The 15,415-nt window shown below is 43.3% G+C and overlaps 1 protein-coding gene and 1 long non-coding RNA gene across 4 annotated transcripts in view; one reads left to right on the top strand and one right to left on the bottom strand.

Annotated features, from left to right (window-relative positions):
* Positions 1-93: 93 nt before the first annotated feature.
* KDM8 (lysine demethylase 8) lies at positions 94-5,816 on the bottom strand. Its single transcript, XM_069810610.1, has 7 exons — positions 5,282-5,816; positions 4,793-4,959; positions 3,286-3,418; positions 2,343-2,384; positions 1,423-1,572; positions 518-610; positions 94-418 (listed from the first exon to the last, which is right to left on the bottom strand). Exons 1-7 carry the CDS (start codon positions 5,783-5,785, stop codon positions 254-256), a joined length of 1,254 nt encoding a protein of 417 aa, XP_069666711.1. The 5' UTR covers positions 5,786-5,816; the 3' UTR covers positions 94-253.
* Positions 5,558-15,415, top strand: part of LOC138690586 (uncharacterized) — a 166,187-nt gene continuing 156,329 nt past the window's right edge. For all 3 annotated transcript variants that reach the window (XR_011329376.1, XR_011329378.1, XR_011329377.1), the window contains exon 1: positions 5,558-5,678. This is a non-coding gene — a long non-coding RNA (uncharacterized lncRNA). The remainder of the gene's footprint in view (positions 5,679-15,415) is intronic.

Here is a 15,415-nt window from a genome sequence, read left to right as displayed (position 1 = left end):
CATGTTAGAAGCATCTACAAAAATAAAGTGGCTGTAGCATCTTCTTTCCATTTACCCATCCAGATTCTTTCACCATGCTGAAGCAAGAGTGTGGTGTTTTTTGTTTTTTTTTTTTAATCCACCTCAAACCCCTGGACAGGGAAGAACATTCTCATGCTTAAAAAGAATTCTCTTGTGAGAAGATACCAGATGCTACTTTTTCTGATTTTTAATTCCTATTACAAAGCTCACAGACTTTATGCGTGCTTCAGAGCTATGACCACCAGAAACTGACAGAGAAGCTGATATCAAGTGATCGTACATAGTGCCAATATTTAACTGGAATAAACAGAACCTGTCCTGGCATCAGAATACAGGACTGAAATGTGGCCTTTCTGAAATTGGGAAACTTAACTAAGTCAGGATCTTCCACGTCAACCTATAAAAAAACAAAAACAATCATCAGTAGAATGTCTTTACTCAAATATGATTTGATAAAGTAACATTACTGATATTAAAATTTCAGGCAACTATTTACCTGACTAGTGTTGTGAAGAATTTGGCTTTCATGTGGGTACAGGTTTTCTGAATCTTGTGGAGAACATAGACAGATATACTTTCTTCCAAATACCTGTATACATTACAATAAATGTTTTCCATCTGTCATTAACCTGCACATGACTGGGAACTGTGAGCCATAGCTGGCATTTAACAGTAAAATATACCCGATTACAAGAAATATTGTTATCTTTGTTAGTAATAAACAGAGACTGGTATAGTAAAAAGTTAAATCAGACTATTGGAATTCAAGTACCTGTTCCCTTAGAGCAGGTAAGAATTCAGAGTCCCAGGAAATGCCTTTAACCAAATTATTTTAAATTCGAAGTTTAAGGCACCCAATTGATGCAATGTTATTTGGGCTCTAGGTAGCTAGAAAGTAGTTAGAAGAACTGAGAAGAAGGAGGTTGAGTCTTCAGTGCAGTTCACATCAGCAAGCAGAGGCACCCACACAGAGTGACTGCTCAGCTTCCATATACTCCTTTGGCTCTTACTTCTGTGTCATTGTCATGGTTTAACCCCAGCCAGCAACTAAGCACCACGCAGCTGCTCACTCACTTCCGCTCCCACCCAGTGGGATGGGGGAGAAAATCAGGAAAAGAAGTAAAACTCGTGGGTTGAGATAAGAACGGTTTAATAGAACAGAAAAGAAGAAACTAATAATGATAACGCTAATAAAATGTGCTTGTGGCCTAGAAGATTACATTGAGCATTAAAAGTTGCAGTAGTGACACATGCAACAGAATAGCAAAATAATACCTACGTAGTCTCTACCCTTCAATGGTTCATCAAGTTGTCTGCTACCTGTCTCTAACACTTACATACCGTAAGCATTTTTTTGAGCTATAGCATTAATGGCATGTGTAGAGCAAGTAGAATACAGACCTGGGCTAAAAAATTTTGCTGGGGATCCTGATGAAGAGGTGAGATAGTGCCTTCTGGACCAAACCAAGCGTTAATGGTGATGTCATCTTCTTCCCCTTCCCCCAGGCAGCAGTAATCAGGGATACTGATATCCTCTTTCAGTTCTGGGATCTACTCCCATAAAGAAATAAAACATTAAAAAAGGTATGTGCTGACTTGCCAAAGGTATGTAATTCATAGAACAGAGGAACAAGGCTTGACATAAAGAAAGCAAATGACCTGCTTGTCCAGCAAAGGCAGGAGAGAAGCAGCTGAACTGCTAGGAATCTGCAGGAAATGTCCTCACACTTTCTGTCCTAGCTAGCAGATTCTGCTGGAAGGAGAGGTGGGAGAAAGGGGTTTCTCATTCTTCAGAGACCCTTTGCTTTAGCAGAAACCAGAGAAACCCCCAAGAATAAGCAGGTTTGCTCTTCATGGAAAACGAATAGATGAGCTTTTATACACTGAGCTTGCTTCTCCGTGAGATTCCTTTTTAGGTCTCCCAGCAGCCTAACCTCTGGTTAACTGGAACAACGTTTCAGAATACGGTGAACATATCACCACCGAAGACTGTTTCCTGTCCAAATCTCTTCCCTGACTTACATATTCTTTGGGGAAATGCTGCTTTCCAGGCGATATCCCTATAAGTATATGCTACATTGTACCGAAACAGCACTAAGATTGAATATCTTCACCCCTGAAAGGGTTTTGTTTCCATGCCTTTCAGCCAATGGAATAAACCCCTCCCTCTGTTCCTTCAAATCGTGGGAATAGAAGCTTAAGAAATACTGTGAATTCTCCCTATGCCCTTCCATCTAGTAAAGTTGACATCCTCAGAGATGACTTGTGCTACAAAGGGAACGCTTGACTGCAAAAAGATAAAGACATTGACTCAGTTTTACCTGATCAAAAAGCTGGTGCTGGGCAAGGTATCCCACACTGTTCTGAAATTACAGCAGAGAAAGAAAAAAAATGCAGTGACATACAGGGTAAGACTTCTCAGTCAGTTAATTTACTTATAGGTAACATCCATTTCCAATGTCCTATTTCATAGTACTAGAATTGTTTTAACAGTTAACTAGTATAAGGGGTCTTCTGAAATAGTAACTTAAGAGCTACACTAAAATTTTAAGAGTGTAGATATATCCCCATGATCAACAAATTATCTAGCTCAGATTACTGGAAGAAGCCTAGCTATAATCCTATGGAGTCTCGACAGTTCTATTGTCAATCCTGTGACAACACTGTGCATCTTTATAGCTAGACCCTGCTGGTACACAGGCTAATTCACCGTCACTCCCCGCAAGTATCTTGACATTCTGTTCCAGGCTGCACCGTGGACTAATTTGCAATGGCACATGGTCCTTCCTGACAAAAGACTAGGAAACAGAAATGAGGGCTTCAGACCCTCACCTGTGAAAGTAAAAGGACATTCAATTGCTAATCAACTTTCTATTTTTTTTACCTGGTGGCATGTGAATTTGGGTCTTGATCCTAGATCTCACTAAGCAGTTTAATAATCAAGAGGAACAAAACTCCTGGCTGAGGATCCCTTATCCTTAGACTCCACCATTCCTGCTTTTGCTGCAGAAGCTATCTATCTATTAATCAAATTCCAGCTGCTGTACATTTGATTATATATAAAAATCAAACCTAGCTATTGTTGCAATAACTATTAGTAGCTTCAGGTCTTGAAAACACGTCAAACCTTTTAATTCAGAGTTGAGCTTATAGCATACCCCTCTCCCTTGACATCACCTGTAAGCATGTTTGTTCTAAGCAGAAATTCTGTACCAGTAACACACTGCTGTATTTGGAGATGCAAAAAACCAAGAATCAACAGACCTCATTCACAATATACTGGTTGATGAAGTCACTAACAGTCATGAGCTTCTGAGACCATTCCTCATCTGTGTATCGGGTACCCAATTCCACGGGGACTGTGCGGCACCCTGCGACTTGACAAAAATAGTCCACGCTGAAATAAAGAAAGTTCCATTACCCTTTTATACTGCTCTTCTTACTAATTTTGAATGTAAGGCAATCAATCAAAATCAATCTTTTAGAGTAATAAAACTCTACTACCACGAGATTCTTCTCTCTAAAACCAACCAACCAGAGACAAAAGGCAGCAGAAAAGGATGCAAGCAGCAAGGAAACACGCAGTCAAGCTTGTGTGTATACTATGCCACAATTGTCTGTTTTGTTTTAGACCCCTGTTTACCTCAGCTAACTATTGTTTCCTAATGAGCTGAGCAGATTTAAGCTGTTGGTCTCTCTTGCCTAGGGATAGCTAATCTTTTTGCTGCCTACCGCCACATTTGCTAAATAAAATGTTTTATCTTTTTATCATTAATGCTAGATCAGCTCTCTGTCAGTGCCAAATTCTGTGTACAGGCGCCAATAATATCCATTCTGGCTAAAGTCAGAGGAATTACTTTGACGGGTGGTATACATCTCTCCACTGATGATGATATTAACTAAATGGAGAAGTTCATCTTTTTAAGGGTCTAAAGTTAAGCAGTGGCGTACCTTCCCTCAAAAAAGAATAAAACCCCTATGAAATAACAAGTGTCTTCAGTTAATGTCAATTTTACCCTTGGCTGCAGAACAAAAGCAATTGCTCAAACTAAGCGTGAGGGTTTTTTCCCCTTCACTAAGGAATCATGAGCTTTATCTCACAAATGTTCACCTCTCAGTATTGGAAATGCTGGCTCCATTGCTTACATTACACAAGCAGCACAACGTTATTAGTTGCTTCTGAACGGCAGCGTCTGAAACTCAATGCTCAAACACAACACTGAACAAACATCAATGCTTGTACTTGTGAATGAAAAAGCCAATCACGCTTACTCACGCATCTCTGAAACCCACCTTCCATTGCACTAATTATCAGCAAGTTCCGAGCTATAAAAATCGCTGATCTGTGTCAGACAGACCCACTTCAGATGCGAGCAGCTCACCAGAACAGTTAGCAATGCGTGCTCGTCTCTAGTTTCCAGCTGAGCAACACACAGTGTCAGTCAGCAATTCGCCAGCGCGCTCCCCGGCACGGCCCCAGGAAGCAGGGCTGCGAGCTGCCTTCCAGTGCCGGCCAGCTCGGGGTTTCCCAGGTGCACCGGAGCACTTACCTTGCAATGCTCTGGACAGTTTGATGCGCTGCCCTCATTTATGGAGCAACTTATACAGAGCAAAGACAACACCGCAGCAGGAAGGTGCTGCCAACAAAAGTCATTGCCGATGGCACCTATCTTCTGTGAAGGTCTCTGCTGCTCTACCGAGCATCAAGTTACCTGACACAGAAAACAATCCTCGCCCTTACTAGGAGAGGGCAGAAACTCTTCGTTCTCACCTCCACTTCTTCATACACTGCCAGTGGTCCATAATCCCCTCTAAGACCACAGGCTTCTGTGGAATGAGGTAGTTGTCTCTGAAATGCTCCAGCGAAGGGCAGTGAAGGTGTGGAAGCTCATCTTCTGGCTGCACAACTGGCACTGGCGGGGAGTCAATCCGGACCCTCTGGAACACAGACATCCTCCTTCCACAGCTGCTAGCGAAGGCCCCCGCGGCCGCCCCCCCCGCCGGGCCGCGCACTCCCGGAGGGGAAGGGAGGGACGAGAGGGAACACCGGCCCCGGGGCGGCGGTGGTGAGGGAAACAGGCGACGGGGACGTGGGGGCGGGGGGAGTCCGGGGGACCCCCGGCGGCGGGAGAACGAGAGGAAGGGGGTAGAACGGGGGGGGGGGGGGGGGTCACGGGGAGCCCGCGGGGGCGGGGCCGCGACGGCAAGGGGGGCGGGGGGGCACGCGCGGGCCAGGTCGCCTCAGGGCCGCGGGCGGTACCTTGGCGCTCCCCTCGGCCGCGGCGCGGCACTTCCCGCGAGGCAGGCGCTCCTGCAGGACGCGGACGAGGCGGGCGAGGACGTTGTCCAGGACGGAGGCGCCCATGAGCAGCCCCATGTCGCAGAGGCGGACGGCGGGCGCCAGCGGGCGGCCGGCGGCGACCTCGGCCAGCGCCCCGAAGAGGCAGCCGTAGGCGTAGACCTGCCGCCAGGCCTTGCTAACCTCTCGCCACGGCCCCGCGTTCAGCTTCTCCCAGGAGTAGTCGCGCAGGACGTCGCCCAGGCGCCGCAGCGCCGCCGCCGCCGCGCCGGGCTGGCCCGCCGCGCCGTAGAGCAGCCCGCGGGCCCGCCGCAGCAGCGGCAGGATGCAGTCCTCCACCTCGCCGCTCAGCGCCAAAGTCAGGCCCTCCTCGGCGCCGGGCAGCAGCGCCCGCACCTCCGCCCACAGCGCGCCGTCCGCCGCGGGGCCGGCGGACGGGCCCTCCCCGCCGCCGGGCGCCGCCATAGCAGTGCGCCGCCGCCGCCGCCGGACCTGGGCGGGCCTCGGGGGCAGGCCGCGGCGGGGCGGCGCCGATCCCGCCCGCGGCCCCGCCTCAGCGGCTGAGGAAGCGGCGTTGGCGGGAGGGGCGGGGTGCCCCCGCCCCGCCGCGCGCGCGCTCCCTTCCGCCGCCGCGGTGGGCCCGGCGGGGCTGGCGGCTGCGCGGCAGAGGGGCCGGGGCCGGGGCCGGGGCCGGGGGGCGTCGGCGCGTTGGTGTCGGGCGTCGTTACCTCGTCCTCAGAGCTGCGGCTCCTCGGGTGGTGCCAGCTTTTCTTTGCACTGCTTTTCGTGGGTTTTTCAGAGCACGTTGTCGGAAGGAGCAGTTCCGCTCACGCCGGGCCGATCTGTCTGGCGTTCGTGCTCTTTTGCTGCTGCACGTCTTCATGCAGCCGTGTAACGAACCGGAACGGGGACCTCTGCTAGATTAAAAAACACCCACTTTCTCAGCTTAGTTTTGGCCCAGATCTGCCTCATCGCCTGGTTTGTCACGTAACTGCGTGTGCGTTGGCAGGTGTGAAGAAGGGGGCGGTGGGGGGTTTAGGCGGACGAAGGAAGCGGAGCCATTCCTGTCGGTGGCATTGCTGGTTTTTTGCTGAGTTAAAGGCTCTGTGAAACCGTAGCCCAGGTCTCCGTGGGCAGTGTAATACCACCAAAAGTCAGTCTAGGTAGTGTCATTCGGGCTCTTCACTAGGGAGTCTGCTGGAATTCAGTAACTGTATGATTGATGCAGCTGTTTGCATTAAAGGGGAATGTGTAAATCCAACGTAGTTTTCTTTCTGCTGTAGTTTACATGTCAACCATACAGTGATGGTATGAGGAAGATAGCTGGTTTCACTTTGGAAATCTCTCTGTTCCAAAAGTGGGACAGCTATTAACAAGTCAATGATTCCTGGAAGATGGGGAGATACTCTTAGCAATGTTGATCTTAAGCATTAGAATGAAAGCCTGTCTGGGACCTTGCATGCTGATCTGAGTAACCTGAGAGGAGCCTAGAAGCGTCAGGGATGAACACTGCTGTGAGGCGACATTCTTTTGGTGGTTTATGCTGCATGCTTTAAGTCTGTGCTTGAGATGTGCTTCCTGTATGGAATGTGCATGTCAATCTTCTAACACGCTTTGTGTGGCATCTTTCAGCCCCAGCTTGCTTTGATAATGTGCTCTGAACATGTTCTCAGTACTTAATACTTGACTGCAAAGAAAATACTATTTTACTTAAAGTTCAGCAACTCGGAGGAATGTCTGAACATCATGAACCAAAATTTAAAGCAACATGACAAGAAATGAGGAATTTGTAAGTCCTGAAAAAGTGTTGCTTGTTTGGGGTTGAAATCTTCAGACTTGCTGCAAAAGCTTATGTTTACAGAAAAAGTTAAAATCATCACCTTTTGTACTGAGAGAATGCTCATTCCTCTTTGTCCCATGCTCAGTCACTAAGTGCTTTTGGGAAAAAAAGAGTTGAGTCCTCCTGTTGCTGCTGCTGCTGCTTGTGACTCTCCTCTGCCCCATTCCCCAGCTGTTTTGTTTGAATGACTTCCTCCTCCTCTGTCACACTTTAGACTTGATGCGTTGGCTTATCATGCTGGCCCGTCTATTCTCTGTCTTCTAACTGCCTTTCTCTTGGCACCTGAAACTTGTCCTGTGACTGTGTGATTTTAGCACCTTCATTTAGAATTTTCTGCTCCTTGATTGCTGAATGTTAATATGTGCTGCTTTAGGAGAAAGTATTTAACTGGCAAGGGAAAACTTCTTGTTAGACCTTGTGTTCAGTGTTTGTAATTTATGATGCTAGCAAGTGTTGCTAGTCTTGTGCTTATGGACTGGCCAGTTTTATTGCCATTTATATTAACTTCTATTCACTTTTAAGTTGGTTAATACAATACTCACTAAATCCTAGTTTTCCTAGTTTAAATATTAGGAATATTTTCACAAATTACATTTTGAAGATTTGGATTTTCTTTCTGGTATTTTAAATAACACCAGGTTCTGAACATGTAATCTCTAGCGCAATGGTGGGGCATTAAGGCTGTGATGAGCTTTATCAGTTCTACTGTAGGTGAAGAACCAATTGGGAGTAGATTTTAGGTTTTGGGTATTCAGGGAGGTTCAGTGTTTCTCTCTGAGCATACACTGGAAGACAATTATTTCTAGTCATATTTTGGTACAACGGTTTGAATGCTGATACAGCATCAATAGTCTTGAAAGGGCTGAGCTGTATATCTGCTAAGCTAATAAAGATAGGTTTTCAGGTGTGTATTAAGTCTTGTTGTAGTGTGTTTGGCCTTTAGTCTAGGAGGAAAATCCACTAAAAGCTCCTAATATCATACCGCATCTTAGCAATTTGGTTGAAATTGTCTTTATTGGAAAAAAAACCCAAAAGATCTGCAAAAGACGAATTGGGAAGTTTTGCTATCAGAGTAATTAACCTTGCAGTACATGTGTACTAGTTTTGAAATGTCTGTAAACTAATGCAGATACTCTTTTTTTGTGAGCTGTCTGACCAAGGAAGTGGATGACTTCAGCGCTAGACATTTCCATTTTAAGTCAACAAGAAATAATTTAATTCCTGCTGCCAATGAACAAAGATTATTGTCATCTGTGTAACCTGCAGAAATTGATGTGAAAATGAGTTTCGTTTCCCAGTGGATTATGCCACCATCGCTGAAACTTGTGCTGTTTTCATCAGAAGTAAATTTTTTAAAGATTGTAGAAGCCAAATTGCCTAACCTTGCAGAAAGATGTCCCATTTAAAACAAGAAGGAAAAGTTGGTGCCAAGATTTTTTCCCTGCTGCTTCCTGTGGTATAGTCTGCAAAGCACTTTTTATTCTCTTTCATATTCTGTGTATTTTTTAAACATACTCCAGGCAGCTCACTTTCTTCTAGCACTGACATTCAGAAAGAAATCACCTATTTAAAAAAACCCAAATAAACAGGCACACAATTAAGAGAGATAGTAAAGTCTGATAAACCATCTGTATTTCTCTCTTCTGTTTACAGGCATAGATTCCAGGACCCACTCTTACTTGATGTTACCTTGTCTGCCACTGGTGGAAAAGAGATTAGTTACACCAAATATTAAAAAAAAAAATGCTCTGTATCTTATCTTGCCCTTGTCTTCATTGGAAAGAGCAGGTGTTTGGCCTGTTTGGAATTTAATTATTTACTTGTAGTAATATTTTCTTTTATAACACTCTGTCCTCATTTCCTAATTTGAATTAATGAACAAAGTCCTGCAATTGTTTTTGGATTTTATTAAAATGACATCAAGATACATGCTCAGTGATTCACCACTTGAGTCCTAAGTAGGACATTTTTACTAGGTGGATCAATTTTTAAAATGACAGCATCTGCTTGCTTGTACACATTTATTTATGATTCTTCCCCAGGCGAGTATAGCAGGAATCTTGTGAGTAATAACCAGCTGTTGGAATTAGCAAATAGGGAAGGCAGTTATTTGATCTGTGAGGGAGTGTGGGAGCCAGGGCCAGAAGTAATAAAAACTAAACAGATGCCCCAAATATATAAACCCAAGCAGGGACGTGTAAATTACTTGCACTGCTGATGGGCAAAATAGTGTCAGATGGGTTGACTTTGGAGTTTTTATTAAAGATGAAACCCTTTCCACCACTACGTCACATACAGCAATCTGGAGAGCATCTTGGGTCTAATTCTAGCATCTCTGCAGTGCTCGGCCAGCGTGAGCAATGGCATGCAAGCATGGCAGCTGTCTGGTGGCTTCTGTCACTTGCCTGTCCAATATATTAGCAGAATGGGCAAAAAGGGATCCGAGCATGAGGGAACTCTGTTGTTGGACCACCTTGTCTCAAATCCCAGGTGCGCTGTGACTCAGGTCATTTCTGTTGCTCTTATAAGAACACACCTCATACTGAGTAATTTCTTTGACAATTGCTGCAGGAGCACAACAGCAGCACCAAAGATTTTCCATCTCCTCAGGACTTCAGGCTGCCACTCAGCTCCTCAGGAACTCCATATCCATTTTGGCAGCCTGGCACTCTGGAATTGCCAAGGGAGGTGGTTTGTTTCCTCGTTACCTGTCCTTTGCGAAAGAGTCATTGGAAGACACTTTCTGTGGGACTTCTGCCCTTATCCTGACAGTTGATGAGACCAGTCCTGAAGTGATTGTTGCAGCTTAATGGGGAGACCTCTCCCAAGAATTAGTGTTTCCTTCCACTGTGACTTTTGGCAGTGGTGGCTTCCTAAGATGGAGTTTACATTGTGCTCATCAGAGTTACTGCAGTTGCTCTTAAATAAAAACAAATTTATGGCAACAAGTGAAAAATTTATGTTCTTGATATATCTCCTTCACATTTTGTAAAGAAGAACGTAAACCAAGGTGAAACTATGGAAGTTACATTGAAACTTTTGCAACATTTCATAACATTTTGATGGTCGTCACAATATTTTATAAATCCTCTCTCTTCAGAAATATTAATTTTATATACATCTTACTAAGCTTACACTCTATCTTGCCATTAGGTTGGCATAAATTGTGTCTCTATGGTATGTAAAGGTGGGACCCGAAAACACATTAGCCTCTAAATGGTATTATTTGACCAATTATTTGTACAAAGGAAAGAGTGTCTAGCAGTAACTGTAGTGGGCTGTTAAAGAAGAGGACTCTCTTGTCATGTCAGGTGAACAAAGATCCAGAATTTCATGATGCCTTTGCAAGCGGAAAGCATAAAAGTTCAAAAACAACCTGCAAGATAAAGCCTATCCAGTTCAGGGAATGAGGAGTGAGGTGGACCTTGCAGAGATCCAAGGTTTGCAGTCACATTTTTAACAACCAGGTATTTTTATAATGAATAATAATTGCAGTTGTGAGTTGGAGTTAGGAGCTGTCAGGTTTCTGGTATAAATTAACTTCTCCATTTCTCAAACTATCGTAGGATTCATTCCCTTCGTGTATTAGTGTAGGCAGTTGTGTTTAAGATCAGTGTTGCCACCTTCGATGGGAAGTGCCAAGTTCTGAGTGCTGCAGGAGTGAGATGGGGCAGCTGAATATCATCTTCTGATAATTTATACTTCATAACTGTCTTTTGGGGTTCCAGCTCTTGTCAGCTCTGCTCTCTTTATTAGGCTTATATACTGTTACATAAAACAAACTAGTTAGATGCTAGTTTTTAAACTATTTGTTTCCTAAGCTAACTGAAATTTTTGAAATTGTATCAGGATATAATGTATACCTTGCACAGTAAACAACACAAGATTTAAATGTAATAGTATAGCCAATCTTAGATAAGAATTTCAGGTAGAATATTTTAACAGGTTATTATCAGGCTTACTATCTTTTGTTCTAGTAGAAGCAAAATGAGTGACAGATATGAACACTGCTTTCCTAGGAAAGCAGCTCTTCCTCTCAGTATGGAAAGGTTTAAAACCTGCTAATCTTTATTCCTAACTATTTCAATTATACATGCATTTAGCTGTATCTGTTGGTTGTGTATCAGCCATCTTATATTTTGTCATGTTAATTACCAGTACATTAGTCTTACATTGCATATAATTAATTATTATGTTGTTAGAAATTAATTTTTGTTTGTCTTGGAAAATACAAGTAGTCTCCACTAATGTCTTGTAAGAACATATATAGTACTAAAAACACTCGTTTATTTTAAAGACATCTTGAAACTACTGCACGGTTAATTACTCTGATTAGTTAATAAGCAAGGATGGAATCAACATTAAAAAAGTATCATGGTTGGAGGTCATATATTAAAGTAAATGTTATACATGCATTTTATGTTTGTGCCCCAGGTCTAGATTCTCTGTTAGAAAAGCTAACAGATTTTCAGCTAGACCTTAAAATTCTAGTTGATTTCTTTAGTTTGCCCATTTAAAAAGAAAGCCTTACTATAAGCAAGTGTCTTAATGGAGTTAACAGGCTATGAATATTGTTTAGCATCCTTGTTCTCTGAATCAGTACTTCCAGTGTTTGATCTAAGCCGAACTGGCTTAGAATCTGTAGATTCTTCATTCTGCAAAGTGAGAGAAAGCTGTTTAGTTTCATGTTTGTGCTCTGACGGTCTCCCTGCAGGACTGATATCTAGCCACTGTGCTGCTGAGAGCACCTGAAGCTCTGCCACCTCAGGGTTACTGGCTCCATGCTGGTAGTGACTGCTGCTTATGATTGTGGTGCTTCTATGAGGTGATGGCAATCAATTCCCCTCCAGCCATCTGCATCAGGAAGATGCTCTCATGATGGGCCTGGGTGGTGTATGCCTTTACTGGCCATCACAGCAGAGAAATGCCTGTCAGTGCTAGCAGTGGTCTTCTCTGCCTGGGGCAGGGATGAAGGGGAGGAAAGGCTGGTACTGCTGCTGCCCTGCCATGAGTGCCTTAGGGTAAGTAGACTGTTTCTGCTTCCAGGAGTGGTTGGCTGGTACCTTCCATGAGCAATATACTCATTTAACACCACCACCCCACCACCCCCCCAAAAAAAGAAAAAAAAAGTGAAAATGGGAGGCAAGGTGCCCTCTGGTCCTTAGATGGGAGTGTAAATTGATGATTGCCATGAGAGCGTTTGTTATCATGGCTGACTCTGATTTTCTGTTACGTGGGATGAATGGTTGTCTCTCCCCCTGTGAGAATGAAAGTATGAATACATAAGACTTTAAAGACTTTGCATATCTTTCCTGGCTGCTTTTTCTGCTCCTGTGGACAGGAGATGAATGATTCTGATTAATAATATGTATAGAATTAATTGTTATACAAGAGTTATTTTCCTCAGGTAGGCAAGGTCTTCCTGCTCAAGAGTGACACAGCCATGCATTTCGATTGTATTTTGGAGTTGAGTGTAATTGTACAGCGAAAGCGTAATGACGGATATGTCTTTATCAACCTGTTCCCTGCATTGTGTTTTTATCACTGCCATCTGCTCTGCTGAGAGTGGCAGCTGCCAGGTCTCACAAATAGCGCTGTCATGTGCTTCCATGTAGAACAACATATTGTCGTAATTTCTCTGATATTACTAGATGGAATAACTTTAAGCGAGATAAGGTGACATTTTACATGGCATTTTGGAATGCATTTCATTGCAGCATGTGTAGGACACACAGTGTTCTTTCTGTAGCAGGCTATAACAGCACACTCAGTTCTACTTTCAGAAATCACTGGAAAACGCTTATTTTTCCAAAAACATTATGTAACATCCATCTGGGACATATGTGTCAGTGCTGAGATGCAACTGGGACATAGTCACTATTAGTATTGCTTACATATGTAGCCTTAGTTACCTTTGCTGTATGGAAATTATGTAAGTTAGACTTTTTAAAATTCAGTTACTTCTTTTTTTTGCTTATATCAACTTGAATCTCCTTCATATTTGCAAACATGTTCAGACAGCTCCTTCAACATTAAAAGAAACAAAAAATCTTTACAACAAATCTTTAAAAAAATCTTTATAGCAATAAGTATTCTTTCTGTTGTCTCAGCTGGACCCTAGGTAGGTGATTTAATTTTAGACTAGGCCAGATTCCACTAAGTGTCCAGCCTAAGCCAATCCTCTGGGCTTTCTTGAGTTGTTTGAGAGAGAGGGATCCATCCCAGCCCAAGATGGGATACTTAGAGTAGGCAAGCAAGTGGAACACATTGCTCTCTGTGGGCATCTGTTTCTCTCCTCAGGCTCAGAAGGAAGCTAAAAGACTAGCTTAGATGACCTTCTTGCCTTTTTGGCAGATAAATGTAGGTGAGGTGAATCACATACTGAATATATGCCAACACGTCCTCTTGTTCTGAGTGCCTGCCAAAATCTTGCTTGTGCACCAAGTGTAGGAAAATATTTGGTGTAATCCACCTTCAAAGAGATGCCTCTCCTTAAAAATAATGAGGTACATCCTCTTTCACATATTCATCTCATTCTTTTGGATGTGTACTTAGTGCAGTTTTTACTACACAGGTAGTCCCACTGATTTCTAGAGCAAGTGACTGGCTAATCTCTGCTTTCTGTCATAGTCCTTATTGCTGCTTGGAAGGGACAAACAGCGAGGAAGGAAGGAAAATGGTATGTAACTCAGAGAATATACCTGTCTGTTGCAATACACCTGTCTCATACATGTGTGTTGTAAAACTGTGATGCCAAATCTATCTGCCTACTGGAAAGATGTACAAGGAACACCAATTTGGGATATTTCTTCTTGCTAACAAGCATTGATGAGAAACAGCCTTTCTGATATGGCACAAAAACCCAGTTGTGATAAAGAAGGTGGAATATGTATTCTTGATTCTTATGTCATTTTCTTTTTCAAGTGCAATAGGATGTAAAATGCTGAACAGCTCATCAACAATATAAAGGATGGAGGCAAAGAGACAGCTTGCTCGCTAGTCAGCCTGTTTGGAACAGTGCTGTAGGTGGAAAGCTTTTCTGACAGGAGTGTGGAAGAAAGCCAGGGCATGGCTCCTTTACATTTCTCTGCCTCATCCGAATGGATGTGTAGCTTTGGCACTTCATCGCTAGCCAAGCAGAGGCCATTTGAATTGTGAATAGTGTTCTCCCAATGGCAAACAGATGATCGGGCCAGAGAAAAGTCTCTTGGCATTTAAATGAAGTCATACACTCTAGAAATGTAAGTCTTGCCTGTCGTTCCAGTAGTGCATTTCAAGAGCTGATAAAAGCTCCTAGCATTGTACTGATCTTGAGCACACACCAGATCACCTTTTTATTCTAAGGGTAGGGACATGTAATTTTCATTAACCACACTTTATATATATGTATGTGCCTTAAGAGGAAGAATATATATATAAAAAAACTTTTTTTTTTCTTCCCCCCAAGATTTACAAATCTCATTTGAAACTTTTGTTTGATTTATCCCCCAGACTAGGGCTATAAATGCTGCATGAATTTGTTTTTGTGCTCTAAGTATAGTTAGAAGTGTACACAGTGATTTGTGTTTATACATCACATTCTTATTAATGAGCACAGTATAATTGTTGGTTGTATTGACTTTTGTTTCTGTGGATGTTTTTAAAAGATATTTTAAAGGCTTTGCTGGAGTTTGCATGTGCTTCAGAAATTAAATTTAGTCTGTGATTTTATTACCCTTTTTATTTAATTTATCTTAACTGTTGCTTTCAAGCTGTGAACCAGCTGTTGACTTTGAAAAAACATTGTTCAGTTTGAAAGGAGCATTTTAAAGCTTAATGTAATGGCTGTAAGTAATCACTACAGCAATTATATTCTCTGGTGTTGTGCGTCACTATAATAATATTGGAGGTTGTGAGAAAATACAGGAGAGAAACACATTGGGCTCAGACTTCTCAGTTTTGCCTATGATGCCCGGCATCAATCTGTTTTGTATATAGCTTGGTGTCACTGCTTGAATCGTGACAGAAAAACTGAAGCTCCACTCTGTTGTGGCTCTGTGTGTGCCCAGCAGGAATCAGGGGCTGCTTCTGAGCATTGTTCTCCATCGTTCTTCCCAGACTGGACAGGTTTTTTTCTTTCTCTGTACAAGCAGATTGTAGCAGGACGCTTGGTGCAGTAGCAGAATCCCCTGCTGCTCTGCTGGCTCCTCCTGGCTAGTTCCAAGATGTTACACTTGACACAGAGTGGAATTTTGGTTTTGGCTCTTCTTGAGCAG

The sequence above is a fragment of the Haliaeetus albicilla genome, chromosome 22 (assembly GCF_947461875.1).
Source record: "Haliaeetus albicilla chromosome 22, bHalAlb1.1, whole genome shotgun sequence".
NCBI classification, from domain to species: Eukaryota; Metazoa; Chordata; class Aves; order Accipitriformes; family Accipitridae; genus Haliaeetus; species Haliaeetus albicilla.
Note: the sequence above shows the minus strand (reverse complement) of the source record. Positions and strands in the feature narration are given on the sequence as shown.

What these genes read in the sequence shown, in the direction of transcription:
- KDM8 (XM_069810610.1), bottom strand. Translation starts at nt 5,785, where the DNA reads ATGGCGGCGCCCGGCGGCGGGGAGGGCCCGTCCGCCGGCCCCGCGGCG. An exon ending in CGGCCGAGGGGAGCGCCAAG is followed by an intron (nt 4,960 to 5,281) that starts GTACCGCCCGCG and finishes TCTGTGTTCCAG; the next exon opens with AGGGTCCGGATTGACTCCCC. An exon ending in CAGTGTATGAAGAAGTGGAG is followed by an intron (nt 3,419 to 4,792) that starts GTGAGAACGAAG and finishes TCTTTATTTCAG; the next exon opens with CGTGGACTATTTTTGTCAAG.